Genomic DNA, 26,128 nt, shown 5'->3' on the forward strand with positions numbered 1-26,128 from the left:
GCGCAACTGAATAAATACCGTACTCTATGCCCAGTGGCAAACAAAGTTTGTTTAGACCAACAACCGGAGAATCAAACGTGTTTTGAGTTGTTTTAAGAATTAAAATTGAAAAAGGTTCTTCCAAAAGTGCCGATTCTTGAAAATTACAAATAAGTGTCTGCTAAAATATTTCATGCACTTTTCTGCCATTACAACGCAACTCATGTCCTTGATAAGTCCTTTACAGATGTCCCCTTCGAATAAGGACAGTTTTCAGTGTCGGGAAAAAATATATTGATGGTTTAATGGTTGATTAAAACGGTTCCAAAGCGACACGTTGCGCAACTGAATTAATACCGTACTCTATGCTCAATAGCAAACAAAGGCTGTTCAGACCACCAACCGGAGAATTACATGTTTTGAATTCCGAATGGTTTTCAGTTGAAATTGAAAAAGTTTCTTAAGTGATTCTTGGAAGTAGCAAAAAAGTGTCGCCTGCGCAACCTCCTACCATTACAACGCAACTCGACGTCTAAACAAGTTCTTTACAGATGCCCACTCCAAATACTGAAGTAAAGTCTTCAATTCAGAAGGTGAGTTGAATTTGCTCTCATTTTTTTTTTTCATTTTCTTTAGACATCTTAATCACAGGACACAACAAAAAGTCTAATTTCCCATACTGGTCGTTTTTTGCGTTCACAACGCGCAATGACTCTCAAATGCAAGGCATTTATTATGGACATCTATACCGTTAACTTTACTTTTCACCAAAAACTGTCAGTTTTCAGTGTCGGGAGAATTATACCCAAAAGGAGAAAAGATATCCAAAACAGGTGAAACTTTTAATTAATTGACCCCGGTCAATAACGACGAACCGGAATAAAGTTTTGGGTAAAAGCTTTTGAAAGCTCTAGACTCATATTCAAATGGATTTCATTTTACCTTCAATATTTTACCTAGTTGCAGAGAACAACGCGGTTATATGGAGGAATTACATTTTATTCAAAAGCCGGTTTTCTTCAATCGTATCCATAATTCTAGTCAGGATTAGCAATAGTAATTTTTCCTGCATGTATTTAAGTGAGATATACTTTTTTGCCTGGGAATTTCCGTGTAAGGTACAGCCGATCCCGAATCACTAACTTCGATTATTCTAAGAAAAAATGTTATCTTTACTGACAGGTGAAAGTTAGAACTTGATGGTTTTTAAGTTACCATGGTTACACCGGTGAAACCGTCGAACAACAATTTTGTCGAAAACTGGGAGGAAAAATCAGAGCCAGGCATGTCTCCTAAACCAAATAAATGGAAAGAGTTTGCCTCCAACACTACCCTTCACGGACTTAGATACGCCGCCGATAAGAGTCATTCCATTTTAAGACGAGGTATTTGGTTCATATTTCTTGGGGCGGCTGCTACGACCTATTTGTATCTTGTATCCCTAAGTTTAAATAAGTTCTTCTCAAGGCCAATAAAAACAGTAATCTCACAAGAAACTCCCTCGGAAGGCTTAAAGTTCCCTGCGGTGACAATCTGTAACTTAAACAGGTTCATGAGATCCAAGATAGATACGGCGGACGAGGACGAAAACTTTGTAAAAATGGGATTGAACATCAGTGGATGCAGTGAAATACGTAAAGTTCGTGGAAATCTCACTTGTGGCCAAGCATTCTTATGTGCTTATTCGCCGTATGGAACAGCCCTGGTTAAAGGCTGTAATGGAACAATGCGGCAAAAAATAATTAATGTTATAAACTGTTCTTCACATCGTCTGTTTAACGAGGAAGAATTTCTCACAAAATATGGCCATGACATAGCAAGCATGAGCTCGTCTTTTCTTTTTTGCTTTTTCATGCAAACCAAAAGATGCTCTGATAGAGATTTCGTTCCAAAACTTACAGAATATGGCATTTGTTTCACCTTTAACTCTGGTCAGAATGGTTTCTCTCGCAGTGCAAAATATGAAGGTCCTGACTTTGGGCTCAGCATTTTTTTCGATGTTCAAACGAACGAGAGTACACTTAGCCAGTTTTCGAGTGGACTGAAAGTGATTGTGCACGATCAAGACACCTTTGTCAACCAATATAATGGATTTAACATCGTTCCTGGTACTCACGCTTCGGTCGCATTCAAATTAAGAAAGGTAAGTTGTTTTAAGAGTGTGTCCACGAGAAAACCAGGCAGGAGGTGATACATTTCGAATCACCGATTTCGCTCAAACTTGACGCAAAGTTTGGGTTTGGTGAGTAAATGATCATGGCCAAAAATTAGGTCAAAATATTTTATTCCCTTCAAGTTAGAGGGACCCCCTCCAAAAATGGCCGCTTGTCACTAATTTATGCATATTTAATCAGCTGTCTTTGATTTAGTATTTCTACAACAAGAAAGGCCATGTGAAAATGAAATCCACTGGATCATGTTCTACTATTATCAGTCACAGAGCAAAGCTATTCATTTGAACTAGACAATTTGATTTCTCTCCGGGGCTCCATCTTAAGTAACGTGCATATTACGTAGTGTTGTGAATAGCCTTTAATTGATGGCAAATATCTGCACTGGGCAACAGCAAATACATATTATTCTAACATGAATAGTGAGAGCAATCACTAAAGCTCTCAAAACAGCCATAAAATGTTTGGGGACTTCAACATTTTTTCTGTGCTGGCACACTGTTTACATAGGACATTAGGATTTTTGGCCATTTCATGAACATCCACTAAAACACAAAAGCCACTTTTGTGTCTTAACCTAACTCGAAATCAACACAAACTACCTACCTAAGTACTTTCCTATCAATTTCCAGTATAAAATCGGCGAAAAGAAGCACTTGAGACAGTTCTTTCATATATTTTCAGAGCTACATTTTGTGGCACGATATCGATAAAACGCGCTATGACACAAAACTAGACATTTCGCAATCCAAGAATCAACGAGAGCGAAAAATTGCGTCTAGGTGACATGTATGTACCAGTTATTTCTCTTTTCCATTCTATTTTACGCCTGAAAACGTAAGTTCAGGGAACTTATGCGTTGAATCTTCCTCTGCCGCGTTAAGATGGAGCCCCGGAGAGATATCAAATTGTCTAGTTCAAATGAATAGCTTTGCTCTGTGACTGATAATAGTAGAACATGATCCAGTGGATTTCATTTTCACATGGCCTTTCTTGTTGTAGAAATACTAAATCAAAGACAGCTAATTAAATATGCATAAATTAGTGACAAGCGGCCATTTTTGGAGGGGGTCCCTCTAACTTGAAGGGAATAAAATATTTTGACCTAATTTTTGGCCATGTTCATTTACTCACAAAAGTTTAAGCGAAGTCGGTGATTTGAGTTGTGTCACTTCCTGCCTGGTTCTGCCTGGTTTTGTCATGGACACACTCTTAAGGCAGTAAAATATACCTCTGCCGGGAATATCAGTTTTTATTATTGCGTTCAGTACGTAAACATTTCAATCACACAAGCACGCGCGTCATTTTTTATCTTCATTTCAATACAGGACAATCTAATAATCCACTTACTATTGTTTATAGTACTTCACTTTATTTATTTATTTATTTATTTATTTATTTAGGTAGTTAGTTAGTTAGTTAGTTAGTTAGTTAGTTAGTTTTTTAGTTATTTGAACATTTTGGCCTTATTTTCTTTCCTCTCTTCTGCTTTTTTGATTCTCTTTGCACGTGATGTACCTGGTGTACGAGAGCGAATTTGTAGTGGGTCACCGTGGCGATCTTGGCTAAAGCCCTAGCCGGGGACATTGTGCTGTGTTCTTGAGTAAGACACGTCACTCTTACAGTGCCTCTCCCCACCCAATTTTATAAATGGGTACCGGCGAAGTTGCTGGGGGGTAACCAGCATCCCATCCGGGAGGGAGTAGAAATACTCCTAGTCGCTTCATGCTCCTCAAACCGCGTTAAGCACCGGTCTGATGGGTCACTTGATTCGTATACAGACTTTGCCTCCATCATCACATTCATTTCTCCATGTGGAGTTTGGGGCCAGACTTTGTCTGCCTGGAAACAATTACATCATATTATTCCTCTCAACTCATTTCTAGCGCAATAGACTTCCGGCACCTTTCAAAACGAACTGCCGACAAGATACACTAACGGGAATTGGTTCCTACACCAAAGACGGCTGCAATTATCAATGCATCACAAATGTGACCCTAAGTCAATGTGGCTGCCGTACTACTGCATCACCAGGTTAGTTCTGATTAAGCAGTAGAGCATTTCCGCGTTCGATATAGCCTTCTCTAAACACGAAGGGGATTCGGAGAGTTCGAGACATAGAATTCTCCCAGTCCCCAAGTGCTTTGGATGAAGCTGTATAAACACGGAAAAGTACTCTATTGCTTTTATAAAATATTTCTCAAGAATTCGGGGGAATCTAAAACATCACAACCGTATTTACATAATCTCATCTAAACACACCTATCGACCAATGAGAGCACGCCTAGTATCTCAGCTATTTTAAACAATAATGAATACCGACAGGTCCAAACAAGATGATGTTCGAGTGTCATATATGTAAAAACTTGAGGTATAATAATGTTTAGACCGTTAGTGATTGACCGCTCTTCAGCCCTGGTGTAATGTTATTCAGTTGGCGACTAAGGGTGTAAATTTTTCACCAAAAAGAAAAGTCATTGTTACTAGTAGGCTTTCTTTTACCCTAACCTAATGCAAATATTGTTTCTAGAGCAGTTTTCAATTGAGTGCGCAAAACCAGAGCTAAAGTAATCACTCTAGCCAATCATAAAGGACATAGACAATACAATGAACCAATCAAAACTCGAAGTAATGACATGTAGCCGACGCGAAGCGAGGGAAAACGAGTGCGAGTGAGTCACGAGTGGTTCTAGTTTTATTTAATTCTGATTGGATGGAAAAGTGGCGCCAGTTTTTTATGCCAATCGTCCAGTAAATGTAGCAAATGCCAAACCAATTACTTTTCGCCTCAATTAAAAACCGCTCTATTATCGAATTGCCACCCGTTAAACAGTATAAACTTTAAACGCCTGCAGTCGGTAGTAGGCAAAAAACTTCCTAGGGACCTGTTCTGGTCACCAGGCCATCGTTGGCCTCAAACTAGGCCTCCTAAATCGTTAACGGAGAGCTTTCGAGTGCATTGAGCACCGCAGTAATAGCCCAGTTCCGAGTTACCCTGGGCCTCTGTTTCATAACGAGGCTTCGTTCAAAACCTTTCATATGAAAATGAGTTTGATTTGCATGAAAATGAACCTGTAGGCTGAACTCATTTTCATATGAATAGTTTCGCAAAAAGACTCGTTTTGACAGAGGCAAAAGACAACTCGGAAATGGCCTATTGATTACATTGACCTCGTTCCAGTCTTTTGTAAGTGATAGGCTATGATTTTGCATTTCCTATCATTTAAAATTAATATCGTTAACGGGAAAGGGGGATTTAGAAATCAAATTTTATCACAATATGTTAAAAATCAAACCTACTCTTTATTATTTTTTTTTCAGGTCCAGAGGGGGTACCTGTGTGTTCTATGCGAGACAGCGAATGTGTTCAGAATTCCCGAAGTACGTAAGATAAATTAAAATTAGTAGTGATACTGGCAACGCAAAGTCACATGTACATCCACAGTCGGACAAGTTAAAAACTGTCAAAAAAAATCACTCCTTATCTGTTCTCGTTTAATCTTGTCAGTTTTATTTGGGCTCTGACTTAGGGGCAAAATGAAGTGGCATTATGTTCCAAAACAGACAGAGTTAAAAAAAAAAAGTTAAAAAAAGCTGCTACAGAGGAAACAAAGGTTAGAATTTAGTCCGAGAACATGTTCATGTATGCTACATGTTAACATTCTTAATCTGCACCGACATCAGCACGACGTCAAAACATATTGCCTAAATACGGTACCCAAAGAGGTACCCAAAGGGTCACGTGTGGGATACGTGGATCCAGAATGCAACGTAATCTTTGCAACTCATTTCTATTAATGGACGCGAGCCGATGACAATAGTGTGGGATACTACAGGTATCCCACACAAAAATAATTGAAAATTAAAAGAGCTCAGCCATGTACAAAATTAAATTTAAACATGAAGGAATTGGCTTGTAAATAGTAGTTTACTAAGAAAGGAAATCATTAGCGGGATAATTAATAATAAACCATAAAGAAACAAGGATAGGCAAGGATGGACAAGATTAACACGGATTACAAACAACGAACTTAAAAAATCCTAGTTAATCTTTCAAAATGCGCAATACAAATCGTGACGTCACTCATTTAAAGAAGTAAACTCTTTCAGTCCAAACATACCTTTCCTTTATTTCATTACGAGTGGTTATTTATTTTCAAATGTGCTTTAATGGAGACGATTCTTTTATTTTTAACTTTTTAGGTCAAGTCAACCTAACAGAGTGTTCCTGCAGCAACGCGTGCTCAGAACTGGAATATGAGTCACGTGTTTCCTATTCCAAATTCCCGGATGACTCAATAATTAACATTGTGCATCATTTGCTCAAGAATAAACATAGTTCTGATTACATGAGGTACGTTATTTCCAGGAAAAGAAAAAACCTTTAAGGGCTCTCTTAATGTTAATACAAACAATATCGTACATGTAAATACTCTTTTTCTTTGGCCATCGTCGCTCAACAAGAAATAACACACAAACTGCGCCGATCAACATGACAATAAAACGCATTGTTGGAAAAGATAAATAGATTTGTATCATTTAACTTGACGTTTCGTATGTTTTGACATAAATCCTCAGACGTGACCGTTTAGAATAGAAGTAACAACTAAATTTTAAATTTAAGACAGTGGCGGATCCAGACCTTTAGCTAAGGGGGGGAGGGGGGGTGTTTTGCTTGCACTGCCGGCTTTTCTTCCTTCTGCGATCTTTTTTTTTTTTTTAATCCAGAATAATGGGGCGGAGGCGCCAGGGGCCCCGGACCCCTGCCCTAGATCCGCCACTGTAAGATAAGTGACTAATTAACAGCAACAATGACCGAAGCTGAGAAAAATTGCATATTAAAAGATACAAACTGATAAAGATAAAGCTTTTCCCTGCTAACATTATCATTCAGGGTAGGTTTCAATTCCCTAATTAGTAGGGTCACCTTTATCTTGCAATGTGTTTCTGATCGACCCTCTTGCTAATATCTCGAAATGGTCCCACTTTAAGTTGTGACCAGTTGACGTGACGTGATCTGCGATAGTAGATGCATGACAGCTACTCGTGATCGCTTTAAAATTTTCAGTTTTTCTGTCATGCAGTCTACATAGATTAGATAAACAAGGATGCAAACACGTTAGCCGAATCCGTCTATTCATTGTTCACTCGTTCATTCGCTTGTTCCTTCAAGTTCGTTCGTTCAAGCTGGAACAGCTGCGAAGCCCGACCACGAGAAAAACAGACGCAATTAGAGAGGAAGTTACGGGAGAAGTTTCTCCTTCATAAAGCATTTTTTTTCCCGCGTTATCGCGCTTTCGTGCTTTGTCAACGCATGACCTATTGGTTGAGTGACTAACTGTTTCTTGTTTATACATTTTTGCTATACTCCTCACAGAGCGAACTACGTCTTTCTCCAATTGGGGTTTCAACACTTAGCCTATGAAAGGCGTGAGGATGTTCCTAGTTATGGTTTAGAGAGCCTCTTTGGTAAGTCAAAAAGAGACTTAAATAACAGATAGCCCGTCCACACTAATGCGTTTCCAGATCGACGCGTTATCGATGGTAGCTGATGGTTTTGTTTTTTTCAAACCGAAAGCGCTAAAATGGTCGAAAACGTTAAGACGCTTTGGGAATTAAAACACTGCAAATGTCCTTTGCACGTGCAGCATGACGCCAGTTTTATCGAAATCCTCCAGTTTTGCCGACAAAACTAACACGACAGGACTTCAATGATGTACACGTTTTGGATGAAAACGATGAGCGAGTTTTATCGTATTAAGGTGGACGGTAGGTGAATCCGCCTCAAGAAGTATAGTAAGAGAACTGAATGACACGTACATAGCTATGTCAGTATTTGGGGTAAAATAACTACGCGGCAATCACGATTTAAGAAATTCATTCAACAGGTGAGTTCGGTGGCAACATGGGTTTGTTTCTTGGATGCAGTATACTGACGCTCTGCGAGTTCATGGACTTTCTGTGGGAAGTTCTGATTTCCCGGATCAGGAAAAACTCCGTAGAAGTAAACGCGAGCCCCGAAAGTAACTCTTAAACAAAACAACAACAACAACAACAACAACAAAAAACATTTGAACATCTTAAACATTTCATGTTTAATAAATAATTAGCATAAATAAACCGAGTAAGTTTATGCTTTAAGTAGGTGAGTAATTCAACACTTAGCCAAAACAAGTTTTAAGCAGAATAACAGCTAGATTAAACGAGTTAGATTTGGGAAAATGTTTGCTACGCGAACGCCGCCTAATTATTATAGAAAATCGTACTGATTGTAAGTGCTACTAAGGATTTACACTACTCGTGATATGTGAAAATTCTTTCAAAATTGTGCGATCATGTAGGCGGGCGCAATTCGAAAGAATTTTCAAATATGCAAATGTTCAATTAGTGGACCTTTCATATGATTACATAATTGTATGAAGTGCAACTAGCGATTTCGTTCTTCGATTCCGTTCTTCATGTTCTTACAACGACTGTGGCAACAGCTCAACTGAAAACAGTTTTAATTGTTTTGAACAGATTCTGCGCCTGACATGGCGGGCCACTCGATCAAGCTTTTAGCTAAATAAACTATTTCAAGGATAATGCAAATATCTGGTACAGTGTAATGTGCTAATGATCATAGTTTGCATAAAAAAGCAGCGTTAAAATGATCCAGGGTATTTGATCAAAATCATCCCGATAATGCGTTAATTGAATGGCCACAGAGTAATCAATACTGTAAATCGAATCAGCTTAGTAATCTGCACGTAATAAATAACATTTGCTAAAACACGAAACATAATTCTGATTCAAAAGTTGCATTTGGTACGGCAAAGTGTACTTTATCGAAGTCTGACTGTTTGGTTTTTGAAATGCTTTTCATTAAGGAATTGAGCCCTGTGTTAAATACGCAGAAAGACTCAATTCGTGCCAAACTTTTTACGTGACTCTTTGCGTGCAAATATTTTTATGATATATATTTTAGTACTTTTTAGAATTTTTTATCAATATTTTTATTATTGTTTTCTTTGCATTCGTGTCTCTTATGAATTCTTAGTTTATATTTAAATTTGTACCCGTTTTATTGACTCAGTTGATCGAAGTTTGACTGCTTGGTTTTTAAAATACTTTTCATCAAGGAATTGAGCCCTTTAAAAAAACACAGAAAGACTCAATTCGTGCCAAACTTTTTACGTGACTCTTTGCGTACAAATATTTTTTATCATATATATTTTAGCACTTTTTAGATTTTTTTATCAATTTTTTATCATTGCTTTCTTTGCATTCGTGTCTCTTAGGAATTCTCAGTTTATATTTAAATTTGTTCCCACTTTATTCACTCAGTTGACTTTATAATGATGTTAAGCGAATGTCGAAACATCGTCGTTTTTTTAACCAAACTGGTTCTAAGTTTTTCCTTATTATCGCAATGTTTTATAGTTAAACTAAATTGTACTTTACTTAATGAAAATATGATAGAACTGTCGCACTCGTGTACCCGGTTGGTACATTCATTACTCGAAAATTTTCTACTTTGAAATTTTCCATGATTGAGGTTTCTTTTTCATAATTGATCGGTGTCTTGTTTTGTGGTTGATTGAAATTGTGTACTATTCTCATTCATGTTTATGCCGAGGAATTCCAGAATGTCTGGGTTATGTAATCCTGTTTGTTGAATGTTTGTTTCGTAATAAAGTGATGAATTACCACGTGCAATATCTCCTTTTTTTCTTTTTTTGATCCGTCTTCTAAGATTCAAAACATTTCGAAAGAGATGCGCAAGGCGGTAAGTATGGAGGGATTTTCTATCCACCCCCCTCCCCTTCGGGGACGTCGTAATACACATTCAGTGCTTTCGCATCCAGCCGCTCACTGCCTTAGGCCACAATATTTTCCCATAACTTAACCACGCCAGACAATGAGCGGCACAATTAATGAAAATAGTTCCAAAAGCCACACGTTGCGCAGCTGAATCAGTGCTATTCCCTAATATAAGCGCTCAGGGGCAAACAAAGGCTGTTTAGACCACCAACCGGAGAATCAAACCACTCTCAAACGTGTTTGTGTTCCAAATGGTTTTAAGCATTAAAATTGAAAAAGTTTCTTTTAAAAGTACCGCTTCTTGACAGTTACAAATAAGTGTCTGCTAAAATATATCGTGCAGTTTTCTGCCATTACAACGCAACTCATGGTCTTGATAAGTTCTTTACAGACGCCCCCTTCAAATAAGGACAGTTTTCAGTGACGGGAAAAAATATATTGATGGGTTAATGGTTGATTAAAACGGTTCCAAAGCCACACGTTGCACAACTGAATAAATAGCGTACTCTATGCCCAGTGGCAAACAAAGGTTGTTTAGATCACCAACCGGAAAATCAAATGTGTTTTGAGTTGTTTAAAGAATTAAAATTGAAAAAGGTTCTTCCAAAAGTGCCGATTCTTGAAAATTACCAATAAGTGTCTGCTAAAATATATCGTGCACTTTTCTGCCATTACAACGCAGCTCATGGTCTTGATAAGTCCTTTACACACGCCCCTTCAAATAAGGACAGTTTTCAGTGTCGGGAAAAAATATATTGATGGTTTAATGGTTGATTAAAACGGTTCCAAAGCCACACGTAGCACAACTGAATAGATAGCGTACTCTACGCCCAGTGGCAAACAAAGGTTGTTTAGATCACCAACCGGAAAATCAAATGTGTTTTGAGTTCTTTTAAGAATTAAAATTTAAAAAGGTTCTTCCAAAAGTGCCGATTCTTGAAAATTACCAATAACTGTCTGCTAAAATATATCGTGCACTTTTCTGCCATTACGTCGCAACTCATGGTCTTGATAAGTCCTTTACAGACGCCCCCTTCAAATAAGGACAGTTTTCAGTGACGGGAAAAAATATATTGATGGTTAAATGGTTGATTAAAACGGTTCCAAAGCGACACGTTGCGCAACTGAATTAATACCCTACTCTATGCCCAGTGGCAAACAAAGGCTGCTTAGAACACCAACCGGAGAATTAAACGTGTTTTGAATTCCGAATGGTTTTCAGTTGAAATTGAAAAAGTTTCTTAAGTGATTCTTGGAAGTAGCAAAAGAAGTGTCGCCTGCGCAACCTTCTACCATTACAACGCAACTCGACGTGTTAACAAGTTCTTTACAGATGGCCACTCCAAATACTGAAGTAAAGTCGTCAATTCAGAAGGTGAGTTGAATTTGTTCTCATTTTTTTTTTTTTTTCATTTCTTTAGACATCTTAATCACAGGACACAACAAAAAGTCTAATTTCCCATTCTGGTCGTTTTTTGCGTTCACAACGCGCAATGACTCTCAAATGCAAGGCATTTATTATGGACAACTATACCGTTTACTTTTCGCCAAAAACTGTCAGTTTTCAGTGTCGGGAGAATTATACCCAAGAGGAGAAAAGATATCCAAAACAGGTGAAACCTTTAATTAATTTACCCCGGTCAATAACGACGAACCGGAATAAAGTTTTGGGTAAAAGCTTTTGAAAGCTCTAGACTCATATTCAAATGGATTCCATTTTACCTTCAATATTTTACCTAGTTGCAGAGAACAACGCGGTTATGTGGAGGAATTACATTTTATTCAAAAGGTTTTTTCAGTCGTATCCATAATTCTAGTCAGGATTAGCAATAGTAATTTTCCCTGCATTTATTTAAGTGAGATATACTTTTTTGCCTGGGAATTTCCGTGTAAGGTACAGCCGATCCCAAATAACCAACTTTGATTATTCTAAGAAAAAATGCTATCTTTACTGACAGGTGAAAGTTAGAGCTTGATGGTTTTTAAGTTACCATTGTTACACAGGTGAAACCGTCGAACAACAATTTTGCTGAAAACTGGGAGGAAAAATCAGAGCCAGGCATGTCTCCTAAACCAAATAAATGGAAAGAGTTTGCCTCCAACACTACCCTTCACGGACTTAGATACGCCGCCGATAAGAGTCATTCCATTTTAAGACGAGGTATTTGGTTCATATTTCTTGGGGCGGCTGCTACGACCTATGTATATCTTGTATCTCTAAGCTTAAATAAGTTCTTCTCAAGGCCAATAAAAACAGTAATCTCACAAGAAACTCCCTCGGAAGGCTTAAAGTTCCCTGCGGTGACAATCTGTAACTTAAACAGGTTCATGAAATCTAAGGTAGATACGGCGGACGAGGACGAAAACTTTGTAAAAATGGGATTGAACATCAGTGGATGCAGTGAAATACGTAAAGTTCGTGGAAATCTCACTTGTGGCCAAGCGTTCTTATGTGTTTATACGCCATATGGAACAGCCCTTGTCAAAGGCTGTAATAGAACAATGCGGCAAAACATAGTAAATGTTTTAAGCCGTTCTTCACATCGTCTGTTTAACAAAGAAGAATTTCATACAAAATATGGCCATGACATAACGAGCCTGACCTCTTCTTTTCTTTATTGTCGTTTCATGCGAAACGCACGGTGCTCTAAGGGAGACTTCGTTCCAAAACTTACAGAATATGGCATTTGTTTCACCTTTAATTCTGGTAAGGATGGTGTCCTTCGACGTGCAATATATGAAGGCCCTGACAATGGGCTCAGCATTTTTCTGGATGTTCAAACGCATGAGAGTACTTTCAGCCAGTTTTCGAGTGGATTGAAAGTAATTGTGCACGATCAGAACACCTTTGTCAACCGACATAATGGGTTTAACATCGTTCCTGGCACTCACGCTTCGGTTGGAGTCAAATTAACGAAGGTAAGTTGTTGCCAGAGTAATTGTCCTCAAGGCAATAAACCACCCATGTGCTGCTGAATTTTATTTTTAATATTGTGTTTTAAACATTTCAATCACATATGCGTGCGCGTCATGATATTTTGAGATCTATACAGGACAGTCTGTTACTCCACTTCCTATTATTTATAGCCCTATTTATCGCTACCTCTTTGCTTCTTTTATTCCTTTTCACGTGACGCGGACCTTGTGTACGAGAGCGCTGCGTTCTTGAGCAAGACACTTTACTACTCTAGAAATGCTTCTCTTCACTCAGGTGTATAAACCTAATGCTGGACTAGCATCCCATCCAGGGGGAGTAGAAATTCTCCTGGTCGCTTCATGCTACGGAAACCGGGAAATGGCACCGGCCTCATGGGCCACTTGGCTCGTATACAGACTTTGCTTTACTTGACGGAAAATAATTACACCATATCATTGCTGTTTAATCTTCTCTAGCATACTAGACTTCCAGCACCCTTCAAAACAAACTGCCGACAGGACAAGCTGCCGGGAATTGGTTCCTACAACAAAGACGGCTGCATTCATCAATGCACCGCAAATCTGACCCTAAGACAATGTGGCTGCCGTGGTATCGGATTGCAAGGTTATATGACACCATAAGTTCTGATTATTCAATAGAGCACTGTTTCCGTGTTTATCCCATCTTAACACGAGGGGGGAGGGGAGGGGCTCGGAGAATTCTAGACTGTAATGCCAAGGGTTTGAATATCTTTCGAGAATTCTCTCAACTCCCAACCCCCTCAGGTGTTTGGATGAGGCTTTGTAAACACGGAAAAAGTATCCTATTGCTTTTACAAAATATTTCTCAACAATATACGCGAATCTGAAACGTCACAACCGTGTTTACATACTCTCATCTTAACACACCTATCGACCAATGAGAGCGCATGTAGTATCTCCGTTATTTTATAACAATGAATACAAGCAGGTCTAAACAAGATGATGTTTTGGTGCCACAAATGTAAACACATCTGGCTTTTAAAAGGTGATGACCGATTGTGATTCTCTCTCTTCAGCCCCGGCTAGTTATATTATTAGCGACTAAAAGTGGGAATTTTCCCACCGACGAGAAAATTCAGTGTTCTAGTCAGCTTCGTTTTACCCTAATCTAATGCAAAGATTGTTTTAACAATCCAATTTAATCGCCCGCAGCCACAACTCGGCAAAAAGCTTGGCCACTTAACAGTCTTCTGTAACTTAAAGGCAATAATTTTGCATTTCTTATCATTTATACTTAAGATCCTTAATGGAAAACGGGGATTTAGAGGTCAAGTTTTATCACAATATTTTAAAAATCGAACCTTGTACTATTTTATTATTATTCTTTTAGACGCAGAGGGGACACCTGTGTGTTCTATGCAAGACAAAGAATGTGTTGAGAATTCCCGACGTACGTAAGATAAAATTATTAGTGATACTGGCCACGCAACGTCACAACCACAGTCGGGCAAGTTAAAAATTAATTGATAATCACATCCTATCCGTTCTCATTTAAACTCGTCAGCCTTTTTTGGGCTCTGATTTAGGGGCAAACTGACCTGACACCTGGTTCCAACGGACTTTTTTTTTAGTAAAAATAGATGTTACGAAGGAAAGAAAGGTTAGAATGTAGTCCGAGAACATGTACATGTATGTTACGTGTTTACATTTTTAATCAGCGGGGACGTTAGCACGACGTCAAAGAATATTGCCTGGATACACTAAAAAAATAATAAAAAATTAAAGGAGCTCAGTCAGGGTATGCAGGCCATGAACACAATAACCTTTGAGCTGAAGAAAACCTGTAAATAGTAGTTTACTAAGAGAAAAAAAAAATCACTGAAGAGATAATGGAAACCATAAAGGAACAAGGGTGATCAAGGATGGAGAAGATTAACACGGATTACAAACAACGAACTTGAAAAATTTTAGCTAATCTTTCAAGGTGCGCAAGCAGCAACGTAGCCCCTTTGCAGAAGTAGACTTTTTCAAACCAAATAAACCTCTCCTGTAATTCATTAGGTATAATTATTTGGTTTCAACTGTACTTTAATTGAGACAACTGATTTATTTTTAACTTCTTAGGTCAAGTCAACTTAACAGAATGTGCCTGCAGCAATGCGTGCTCAGAACTGGTGTATGAGTCACGTGTTTCTTATTCCAAATTTCCGGATGACTCATTAATTGAGATTGTGCATAATCTCCTTAACTTTAACCATAGTCCAGATTACATGAGGTAAGTTATTTCCAGAAAAAAAAAAAACACCGTTAAGGGCTCTCTTAATGTTAATAGAAACAATATCGTAAATATCATTTTTCTTTAGCCATCGTAGCTGAACAAGAAATAACACACAAGCTTGGGTGATAAACAAGACAATTCAATAAAACGCATTGTTGCATTTAACTTGACGTTTCATATGTTTCGACATACACCTTTAGAAGTGACCGTTTAGAATGGAAATAAGAAGTAAATTTTAAACATAAGTTAAGACAGATAAGATAGATAAGATAAGATGAGATGAGATGAGATTAGAAGAGAAGAGATGAGTTGAGATGAGATGAGAGAAGATAAGATAAGATAGATGAGATGAGATGAGATGAGATGAAATGAGAAGAGAAGAGATGAGAAGATTAACGAAAAGATAAGATAGATAAAATGAGATGAGATGAGAAAAGAAAAGTAAAAAAGAAAAGATAAGATGAGATGAGATGAGATAGATGAGATGAGATGAGAAGACAAGAGAAAAGAAGAGAAGTAATAAGATAAGATTAGATAAAATAAGATAAGATAAGATAAGATAAGATAAAGTAAGGTAAGATAAGATAAGATAAGATAAGGTGAGGTAAGATAAGATAACATAAGATAAGATGAGATGAGATAAGGTAAGGTAAGGTAAGATAAGATAAGATAAGATAAGGTAAGATAGGATAAGATAAGATAAGGTAAGATAATATAAGATAAGATGAGATAAGATAAGATAATATAAGATAAAGTAAGGTAAGATAAGATAAGATAAGGTAAGCTAAGCTAAGCTAAGATAAGATAAGATAAGGTAAAATAAGACAAGATAAGATAAGGTAAGATAAGAAAAAATAAGATAAGAAAAGGTAAGATAAGATAAGATAAGGTAAGATAAGATAAGACAATATAAGATAAGATAAGATAAGATAAGATAAGACAAGATAAGATAAGATAAGGTAAGATAAGATAAGATAAGGTAAGACAAGATAAGATAAGATAAGATAAGGTAAGGTAAGGTAAGATAAGATAAGATAAGGTAAGATAAGATAAGATAAGGTAAGATAAGATAAGAAAAGGTAAAATAAGGTAAGGTAAGGTAAGATAAGATAAGGTAAGGTAAGGTAAGGTAAGATTAGATAAGATAAGATAAGATAAGATAGGATAAGGTAAGGTAAGGTAGGGTAGGGTAAGGTAAGATCAGATAACATAAGACAAGATAAGACAAGACAAGACAAGACAAGACAAGATAAGAGAAGAGAAGATGAGATGAGATGAGATGAGATAAAGCTTTTATTTATCGAGGGTTATAATAGTGGACATTCACTGACAAACGTGTGGCCTTCACTTAGATAAACAAGGATGCAAACACATTAGCCAAATTCGTCTTTTCGTTGATGACTTGTTCATTCTTTCGCTCGTTCAAGTTCATTCGTTCAAGCTGGAACAAGGGCGAAGTCCGACCACGAACAAAAAAGATAAACATAGAGAGGAAGCAAGTGGAGAGGTTTCTCCTTCATACAGCTTGTTTCCTTTTTTTCGTGCGTCAGCACGCCCGCGTGCTTTGTTAAAATGACTTGTTGGTTAAGTGACTAACTAATTCTTATTTATATATTTTGCTACGCCCTCACAGAACGAACTACGTCTTTCTCCAATTGGGGTTTCAACACTTAGCCTATGAAAGGCGTGAAGATGTTCCTAGTTATGGTTTGGAGAGCCTCTTAGGTAAGTCAAAAAGAGACATAAATAACGGAAAGCAACGACGACAACACGATTTAGGTCCGTCCACACTAATGCGTTTCCAGATCGACACGTTATCGATGGTAGCTGATGGTATTTTCTCAAACCGAAAACGCTAAAACGGTCGAAAACGTTGATACGCTTTGAGGATTAAAACACCATAAAACGATGAACGTTTTCTATAGTGTTAGTGAGGACGGTAGGCGAATTCGCATCAAGAAGTATAGTATTAAGTGTAAATTCTGGGAGAAACGTATACTCGGAAAAAAATCCTAGTCCCAGGTGGGATTTGAACCCACGACACTCCGTGATCTAGTCGGATGCTCTAACCACTGAGCTACTGAAGACTCCATGGTGAGTTAGGGTGAAATGTGGGTCTTTGACTGGAACCGCATCGCGCGGCTACACAGCCACGTACTGACCCATATGAACTCACTAACAGCATCGCGCTGTCACATTAAGGCATCTAGCACGTATAAACTCACTAACAGTATCACGCTGTCACAAAAAGGCATATCGAGATGCGTCCAACCAGCCTCCTAAAGGAGTATATGTATACTAACGGAGACACAACAACAACAGAATTTACACTCAATATCATGCTGTAGTTATTTCCTCGTTAGAAGCATAGTAGGAGAGCTAAATGACAAATGAAAGGCATGTATGCTTGGGGTAAAATAACTACGCAGCAATCACGATTTGAGAAATTCATCCAACAGGTGAGTTCGGTGGCAACATGGGCTTGTTTCTTGGATGCAGTATACTGACGCTTTGCGAGTTTATGGACTTTCTGTTGGAAGCTGTGATTTCCCGGATGAGGAAAAACTCCGTGGAAGTAAACGCGAGCCCAGGCAGTAACTCTTAAACAACAACAACATCAGGAGAAAGAGAAAACAAACCGCGTTACAAACATAACAAAGAGGTCTCGCATGGCATATTAAACTTGACGTTTTGTATGCTACAACATTCATCTTCAAAAGTGACGGTTACAAAATACGACAAGATTTAAAAAGGCTAAAACAAAGCAAGATAATGGTAACTAGCTAGACAACAACGAACAAAAGAAACTACATCCGGTGTAAATTAATAAAGAAAGAGTTTTTTACTACCGACATTTTTATTTAGGGCGGGTTTTAAGTCCCGTATTAACAATGTTTCCTTGATTTTACACCGTAAATCACATTGACCGCTTGCTAGGATCTCGAAATGGTTCTTTTTGATGTTGTGACCGGAAGAAGTTGAATGATCAGCAACAGCGGAGGCGTGACCAACGTGAGTGAGAGCTTCGAAGAGCTCCGTCTCCGTCTCCGTGAAAAATTGTTAATACAGGACTTAAAACCCGCCTTAAATGAAAACGTCGGTAGTGACAAACTCTTTCTTTATTAATTCGCACCGGATGCAGTTTCTTTTGTTCATTGATGTCTAGCTAGTTAACAATACCCCGCTTTGTTTTAGTCTTTTAAATCTTGTCATATTTTGTAACCGTCACTTCTGAAGATGAATGTCGTAGCATACGAAACGTCAAGTTTAATATACCATGCGAAACCTATTTGTTATGTTTGTAACCGCCGTTTGTTTTCTCTTTCTCTTCTGTGAAATTGAAATGGCCGAAAAACAAGAATTTTTTAAAAAACATCATTTGAACATCTTAAACATTTCAAACCAAATGGCCAGACTCTGCAAGAAGCAGAAGTGCGTGACATCATGTTCTGCTACAGTTACAAACAAAGAAAACGTCAGAAAATGAGACTTGTTTGTAAACTGGGTACTAGTCAGCCATGCGGACTGAATTTCGATTACAGAGACGATTACAGACCTCTTTAGGTCGCCGCGAGTTCATCGCGGGCGCACCCGTTTTTTCAACGTAAATCAACTAGACTTTTTCACAGAAGAAGGGCTAAGCTAGAAGCGTTTGGAAGTATTTAAACATTATGACACTTAGTACCCGGATTTCCTTTCTTGCTTATAAGTACAACCGCCACGCAGTACATAGCCTCTCGCAGGCGTTCAGTTAACGCCTGGAAGAGGCTTTGCAGTACACGGCAGTTTTTCTGTTAATCAATTACTGTTAAACATTAATCGGTCGTGATGTCAACAAAAACACTCAAGAAAGAAAGTTTCCCTTTGATGGCTTAATGGGTTCCTTAGAACGTGAGCTCGGCGTTTCGGGCTTGGCTCTTCTTCAAATACTGAAGACAGACTAACCTGGAAGTAGCGAAGGCAGCGTGGCCTGGTGGTTTAGGGCGCTGGTGTTGTAATCCGGAGGTCCCGGGTTCAAGGCCTCCACCCTACTACTAGCGGGACATGTTTCTCGGTAGTCCCGAGTCCAGATCCTCGATCACGCTTTGTAAATAGCCAACTGGTCTGCCTCCTGCCAGATGAGATTTTTAACTATGTTACGTTTATTTGAAATATTTGTTTCCTTTGGCATGCCTGTAAACTAGCTACGCTCAGTTAGTGCTTGAGCACTAAGACTTACATTTTTACAAGCCCCAAAACGTCTAGTTCAACCTAACTATGCGACATTTTCAATAGCTTTTTCAGCCTTATATTTAGGCCCCGTCCACACTTATCCGGATATTTTTGAATCCCCAACTTTTTCTTCACGAATTTGAAAATCTCCCCCGTCCACACGTAGCCTATTCAAATCGAGTTCGCCTGTCCACACGCATCTGATAGTATCCGGATTCACTTTGGTACCAGGGCTCCTCTGCAATAAAATGTCTTTAGAACATGCGCCATAAAAACTAGGCCTGCACGTTGTGCCGCCATGTTGGTTTCTTGTTCGGTAAGAGACTGGACACGATTTTGCTACGTCATCGGATTCGAAAATATCCGGACTCACCCATCTACACGTTATCGGATTCGCTGCGGATTTATTTTTTCCATTCTGGAGAACGGATTCAAAAATATCCGGATACGTGTGGATGGTGCCTTAATTTATCGTCATTGAGTCAGATATTATATAACTATTAGACTCATTTCTACTGATTTTTAGCATCGAGAGAGCGCGCTAAGTAATATTAGAGACTAAGTAATGTTAGAGTGGACCTTACGTAGATACGACGGCAGGGACCACGCCTATTAGACAATAAATTTCTATATTACTTCAGAATTTCGAAGTTAGGAAGTTTAAGAAAACCAAGACGGCAACGGCAACGGGAACGTCACTGAACAAAAGATTTAATGAGCAAAACAATAGCTGTGCACGTGCGTTATAATTCTTGGCACATTTTTTTGCCGTCCTCGGCAAAACAACGACGTGAAATAACCAAATTCTGCGTTGTCTGGAGAACGTGAACCAGAGTAACTAATTTTTTAAATTTCTATTTCAAAGTTATCGCTGTATTCCAGATTTAGTTTCGTGATAGTTTTGACAGTGATAAACAAAGTGAATGAGTATTGCGAGATTCGTAGGTAAAATATGACTTCATTTTTAAATCGACATTGTCCTCGGCCTGGCCGTTGAGGTTTCTTAAACTCTCTATTATCTAGATCTATTCCGTATAAAACCTTGCTGAATATAATACAAATGCGTTCAGTTCCAATAATTATTAACAATACCAAAAAAAAATCAATGGTTTGCGTTCTACAAAAAAAAAAAAAAAAACTGAAATTGGTCATTTCATGTTGTTGATTTGCAAAAGACGGCCACGAAGTCCTACGGTGCATAATGTTCTGCTCATTAAGCCTTTTGTTTTGGCAACGATCCAGTTGCTTATGGCGTCGTGTTTCGCGTAAGGTCCCCAGTTTAATTGGATGACAGCTTTTGGAATTGTAAAGGAGATTTATTCACCCCACCCGGAGAATAAATGATTTTATGCTGCTTGTTAGTGCCAGTCTCCCAGCAATTGGTTGGGGGGTCATCCGGGTCTTGGAGAATCCAACGTTTAGCAGACGTGGCTAGGTTACTGTCCTCTTTTCCAAAACCTCTAGCTCCCCACTCAGTTCGCAGTTCCCCAGCCACCCACCCTTTCGATAGATAAGGGGGGATTTCAAATATTTGGTGATTGCGCCGGGTACTCCCCCACCTTTGCTGGGAATGATTTTGATTGCTGAATGTTTTTCGGAGTAAAAAGTTAATTGTTATAAAAATAAACGGCCACCTCGGTGGCCAAAAAATGGCATATTATGCTTTGTTATTTCTTCCCAGCAAATATCGCGCAGCCACTGCACTGTGTAGTAAATTAATCTCAAGTTTGTACAATAACATAGAGCATAAACGCACCAAACACTCTTTTAAAAAATCCGACAAGATAGTCTGTCTCCGTTGGCTCATCTTTAATGTTTTTAACAAAAACCCCGAAGAGCATGCTGAGTTTCCTGGGGCGTTTTTCTCAAATTCAGGCTCTGTCTTCTATCGCTGTTTAGCCAGGCTAGCGTGAGTGCAATATAATGTTTAATAAATAATTAATAAAAACAAAACCGAGTAAATTTATGCTTTAAGTAGGTGAGTAATTCAACACTTAGCCAAAACAATTTTAAAAATAATAACAGCTAGATTAAACAAATTAGATTTAGGAAGAAGAACAAGTTTGCCACTGGAACGGCGACCAATTACTATAGAAAATCGTATGATTTACACGACTCGTGATATTTGAAAATTCTCTCAAAATTGTACGATCATAAAGGCGAGTGCAATTTGAAAGAATTTTCAAATATCACGAGTAGTGGAAATGTTTAATTACGCGAGCTTTCATATGATTACGTAATCGAATGACTGCGAGTGCAACTGGGATTACGGGTGATATTACACTACGAGTGACATTTGTAAATTTTCTTAAAATTACACCAGCCTTTAGTCGAGTGTTTTTTGTTTTAAAATTGCAAATGTTACGAGTAGTGTAAATCCTAAATTGCTCGAGCTTTCATGCTACTACTTATTTATTACATGAAAATTACGAACGCGCGCGCGTTAATTTGTACAGCAGCGCAAATTACAAAAGAACGATAAATCCGCCGGGCTTCAGCCAATCACAAGGAAGTTATTTCCTCAGTAATATAATAAAAAGTTATATTTGTTGACAAGAATATGAATCTGGGTAAATGGATCCAGAAAACCACTTAGAGGTTGGTTGTCAACTTGAAATTAAAGTAGAAAATTTTATTAATATTTGGACGGTGTAATGTTTTATTTTGTTTGTGAGGAGGTTCTTAATAACAGCACTGCAAAGCCATTTTTGTTATGATAATCGTTTTTCATAGGGAAATTAAGAAACAAAGGCCGCCTATAGGTTGTCGGTTCTGAACACTTGCTGGCTTTAGTTCTTGCGCCCAGCTGCTCTCTACGGAACCGTTCCATCTTTATGTGAAGTAACAAAAGAATAGCAACTTGTGGTGGTGTAAATAAATCATCGCGTGCTTGGAGCGCAGAGCGGATAACTCCCTTTCGCCGACGCCAGAAGAAATTTACATTGTGTGTATCATCATTTCCAGTGAATTTGCAGAAATACCTTATTCTGATATCTTCACTTTCGATATAAAGCCAAAGGTAATCTTCTGTGATTTGACTTGCAAGCTGTGTAGGGCCATCAAAGAGTGTCTAATTGTAAGGTAGGTACTTAGAACTGCGTTGTAAGACAACACTTAGTTTGCAAATGTATATTTAAAAGAAAAAATCGGGGAAACGATGAATAGAACAATTATTGAAGTAGCGAGGTGATAACAGTACAGTTAGCAGAACCCTGATATCATTTTCATCACAAGATACAATCCCGCCCAAAAATCAGTGCCACAGGGGCTTTGAGTCATACGTACCGAACTGGAATTGTTCAGATTCGTTTTCACACGCACATGAAATTTTTCCCACAGCAAAGTCCCATCTGGTGTACTTCAATTTAGCATGATTCACGGGAGACGTAAAATCAGGAGTCTAACTTAGGAAACGTAATAATGGTAGTTTGAAGAAGAATACTTGACAAATGAAAAAGAGTAAAGATCCATACATTATATGAAGTGATGCGAATATGGCATATGGTGAGAAAAGAAACTGAGAATGCGGGATATACTGCAATTGACCAACTTGAAAATCGAGGCTTGCCTTTGCTGTTTTGGATCGAATTATCTCGAATTCCATGAAAAAAATGTTATTGATTGAGGCATAAAATAATTCTATTGAATTTCCCCTTTTAGGTATCAATTTTTATTTCCATACATCAACGGAGCCATCTTCTACTTTAGTTTTAACCAATTTAATGGAAAGCAAACATTGAAAAGCGAGCAATTTAGTGACGTGCCCTGAGTTACAATGACAACGCAAGTGACGGAGCAGTTTTCTACCAATTCCTTCAAAGTAAAAATGGAACTAATCCAAAACACAAGCCTTTATTCCAGATGGCAAGTGTTTGCCTGCAGTACAACTCTTCACGGGCTTAGACACGTCTTCGAGAAGAGCTATTCGATAGCTAAACGGGTCATTTGGCTTTTACTCCTATGGAGTTCCTCTGCCGCATTTTTGTATCTTCTGTCTGTCAGCGTACGCAAATTCAAGTCGAAGCCAATGAAGACAGTAGTATCCCAAACAACGCCGGCAGATGGCTTGAAATTCCCCGCTGTGACAATCTGCAATTTAAACAAGTTTATGAAATCCAAGATAGATGTGGCAGACGAGGATGAAAACTTTGCAAAAATGGGATTGAACATAAGTGGATGCAGCGAGATACGTCAAGTTCGTGGAAATCTTACGTGTGGCCAAGCGTTATTGTGTGCATATGTGTGGTATGGGACAGTCCTGGTTAACGGCTGCAATGAGACAATGCGACAAAACATAATCAAGGCACTCAACCACTCATCAGATCGTCTGTTTAACGAGGAAGAATTTCTTTCTCAGTATGGTCATGACATGGCGAGTATGTTTGTTCTCTACTGCCGTTTCATGAAAGAGAACACCTGTTCGGATAAAGATTTCGTTCCAATCTTAACGCAGTATGGCTTGTGTCACACCTTCAACTCTGGTCAAAATAACTCCGTGCTTCATGCTATATTAGAAGGCCCTGACCTTGGGCTAAATATTGTACTCGATGTTCAACTGAATGAGAGCACATTAAGTGAGTTTTCAACAGGATTAAAAGTGATTGTCCACGATCAAAATACATTTGTCAACCGACATTCTGGATTTAACATCCTTCCCGGCACGCACGCGTCAGTCGCACTCAAGTTGAGAAAGGTTAGTTACTGGTATAATACCCTTGGCGGGAGACCCCCTTATATGGGCTATATAGGTATGTACGGACCGAAAGTGTACGGTTTTCAGCCGTTTTGGTCAGAAATGCAGGGTATCGATTTTGGCTATTTTGGTCATAAATAGGGTATGGCTTTTGCACCCTAGTCTTGAACTGGGTATGTTTTTTAGAGGAAGCTCACTTTTTCAGGTCATATATAGGGTAGGGAGGATCGCAGATTTTTGTCATAAATAGGGTAAGGGTTTTGGGGGGCGGACCACACACCTCCACACAATTTTTCTGGGAGTACCCCCGGTATAATATCACACATTCAATAGATCATTCAATCTCATGTGCCCATGAGGTATAAGCCCAAGGGGATACTCCCTATAACGGCTTATACACGGGAGGCTCCGCCCGAAAGGGAAACCTTTTTCAGCCTTCAGATATGTGAAAGGGTAGGGAAATCTGTCATTTAGATATAACGTCAACAGGAACTGAATAAATGAAACCTAGTTTTTGGTTAACATTTCTTCTGGTAATGCTTGATGTTCTGCCATAGTATTGTTTTCGTCGTGAAAGTACCTTATTCCAGTTTGCAACCACTTGGCTGTCTGCGTAGACCTCCTTGGTTTGCTTGTTTGTTTGTTTGCATTTGAATTCTTTATTTTGATTTGTTAGATTGCCAATTCGTGTTCAGAAAGCAAAATTCATAATTAGAAAACCCCAAATTGCAATTTTCGAATCACGATACAAACTGGCTTCTTTTCAATCCAATCGAACTGCCAAAGATTGTAATATTTCTGGACCTATGAACTGCGTTAAGGGCGCAAACAACCCCAACTGAATACCTTGGACATTCTTCAGGTATTCCTCTTCTAATTCTTTTCAAATCTAGCACAAAAGACTTCAAGCGCCATATAAAACAAAATGCCAACAGGATAAACTGCCAGGAATTGGGTCGTACACCAAGGACGGCTGCCTTTACCAATGTGTCGCAAATATGACCATAGAAAAATGTGGCTGCCGTCGTCTTGGAATGCCAGGTAAGATCTAAATTGTGTCCTTTTTTAGTATAAAGGGCCCAGTCTGCATACGAACCAAGTGGCCATCAACCTGAAGCTTATCTCGGTTTCTGTAGCATGACGCGGTTAGGAGTATTTCTACTCCCCCCTGGATGGGATGCTAGTTTAATCGCAGGGTTACTCCCAGAATTTGTACATCTGCTTGAGGATTAAGAGAGGCAGTGTGAGAGTAAAGTGTCTTGCCCAAGAACACAACACAAAGACCACCATTTTTAATAAAGCGATTTAGCCATTCAAAAACCATTTTTCAATTTTAATCCAGTCAAAAATCAAAACAGCAGTTTATGTTATATTAAGCAACCTGACAAGAGTTTAATTGTTACTTTCTCAAATAAATATGTATAGTTTTTGTAATTGTTCAGATCTCAAGCTTTCTGAAATATGACACATAAGCAGTTTCAGACTGAATTAAAAACAATACAAAACAATTTAAGCTTTTCTTGTTTGTAAATTTCTGTTTGTTTTGTTTCTTAGAACCAAAGTTGAAACCTCTGTGCTCTTTCCAAGACATGCAATGTGTTGTAAATTCTCAAGGTAAGAGCATGAACTTAATGATTTCAATGTTCATGGAACAATTAGCACTTTATTATTAAGCCATTTTCCATTTTTAATTTTGAGCCTCATCTATTAGTTTTTCCAAATGAACGTTCTGTGTCGATATACCCCGGAATGCAGTTAAACTGTTCAAAAAATGATAATTTCTGAGAAAGGGTTTTGTAGGAATATATGAACTCGAATCTTTTTACAATCAGAGAGGTATGGATGTAGTTTCACTGATCGCTGAGAATTTGTCAAAAGTTTATAGTGAGCAGAGGAATGACGCTTTTTTCAACTGATAGACGAGATCCAATCTTCAAAATTTATTGATAGCTTAAAAATGGATGGAAATGTTCACTGATAATCAAGAAATTGCCAAAATATTAACTGATGATTAAGATTCGTACGTCTTCTGATGAGCCCCAACATGAGCATTTAACCTCGGCTCGTTGTAAAAAGATGCATTCACATTGCTAT

General features: G+C 38.3%; 3 protein-coding genes and 1 non-coding gene across 4 annotated transcripts; 3 read left to right on the forward strand and 1 right to left on the reverse strand.

Annotated features, from left to right (window-relative positions):
* The first annotated feature begins 965 nt into the window (after positions 1–965).
* LOC145490079 (acid-sensing ion channel 4-A-like) lies at positions 966–8,211 on the forward strand. The gene is made up of 6 exons (XM_081469187.1): positions 966–2,122; positions 4,037–4,184; positions 5,472–5,531; positions 6,354–6,504; positions 7,528–7,619; positions 8,039–8,211. Exons 1-6 carry the CDS (start codon positions 1,196–1,198, stop codon positions 8,182–8,184), a joined length of 1,524 nt encoding a protein of 507 aa, XP_081325313.1. The 5' UTR covers positions 966–1,195; the 3' UTR covers positions 8,185–8,211.
* A 3,600-nt stretch (positions 8,212–11,811) lies between these two features.
* On the forward strand, positions 11,812–18,318 carry LOC145490024 (acid-sensing ion channel 1-like). Its single transcript, XM_081469114.1, has 6 exons — positions 11,812–12,872; positions 13,347–13,494; positions 14,242–14,301; positions 14,976–15,126; positions 16,763–16,854; positions 17,589–18,318. Exons 1-6 carry the CDS (start codon positions 12,015–12,017, stop codon positions 17,732–17,734), a joined length of 1,455 nt encoding a protein of 484 aa, XP_081325240.1. The 5' UTR covers positions 11,812–12,014; the 3' UTR covers positions 17,735–18,318.
* Trnas-aga (transfer RNA serine (anticodon AGA)) lies at positions 17,144–17,217 on the reverse strand. The gene has a single exon. It is a non-coding gene; the product is annotated as a tRNA-Ser (tRNA).
* A 4,537-nt stretch (positions 18,319–22,855) lies between the features above and the next one.
* On the forward strand, positions 22,856–24,700 carry LOC145489773 (acid-sensing ion channel 2-like). The gene has a single exon (XM_081468814.1). It carries the CDS (start codon positions 23,117–23,119, stop codon positions 24,173–24,175), a length of 1,059 nt encoding a protein of 352 aa, XP_081324940.1. The 5' UTR covers positions 22,856–23,116; the 3' UTR covers positions 24,176–24,700.
* The last annotated feature ends 1,428 nt before the right edge of the window (positions 24,701–26,128 follow it).

Source organism: Orbicella franksi, chromosome 6, assembly GCF_964199315.1.
Source record: "Orbicella franksi chromosome 6, jaOrbFran1.1, whole genome shotgun sequence".
Taxonomy (NCBI): Eukaryota; Metazoa; Cnidaria; class Anthozoa; order Scleractinia; family Merulinidae; genus Orbicella; species Orbicella franksi.

Coding starts and splice junctions, on each gene's coding strand:
- LOC145490079 (XM_081469187.1), top strand. CDS start 1,196: ATGGTTACACCGGTGAAACCGTCGAACAACAATTTTGTCGAAAACTGG. Junction 2,123..4,036: donor TCGCATTCAAATTAAGAAAG/GTAAGTTGTTTT, acceptor ACTCATTTCTAG/CGCAATAGACTTCCGGCACC. Junction 5,532..6,353: donor ATGTGTTCAGAATTCCCGAA/GTACGTAAGATA, acceptor TTAACTTTTTAG/GTCAAGTCAACCTAACAGAG.
- LOC145490024 (XM_081469114.1), top strand. CDS start 12,015: ATGTCTCCTAAACCAAATAAATGGAAAGAGTTTGCCTCCAACACTACC. Junction 13,495..14,241: donor CCGTGGTATCGGATTGCAAG/GTTATATGACAC, acceptor TTATTCTTTTAG/ACGCAGAGGGGACACCTGTG. Junction 14,302..14,975: donor ATGTGTTGAGAATTCCCGAC/GTACGTAAGATA, acceptor TTAACTTCTTAG/GTCAAGTCAACTTAACAGAA.
- LOC145489773 (XM_081468814.1), top strand. CDS start 23,117: ATGACAACGCAAGTGACGGAGCAGTTTTCTACCAATTCCTTCAAAGTA.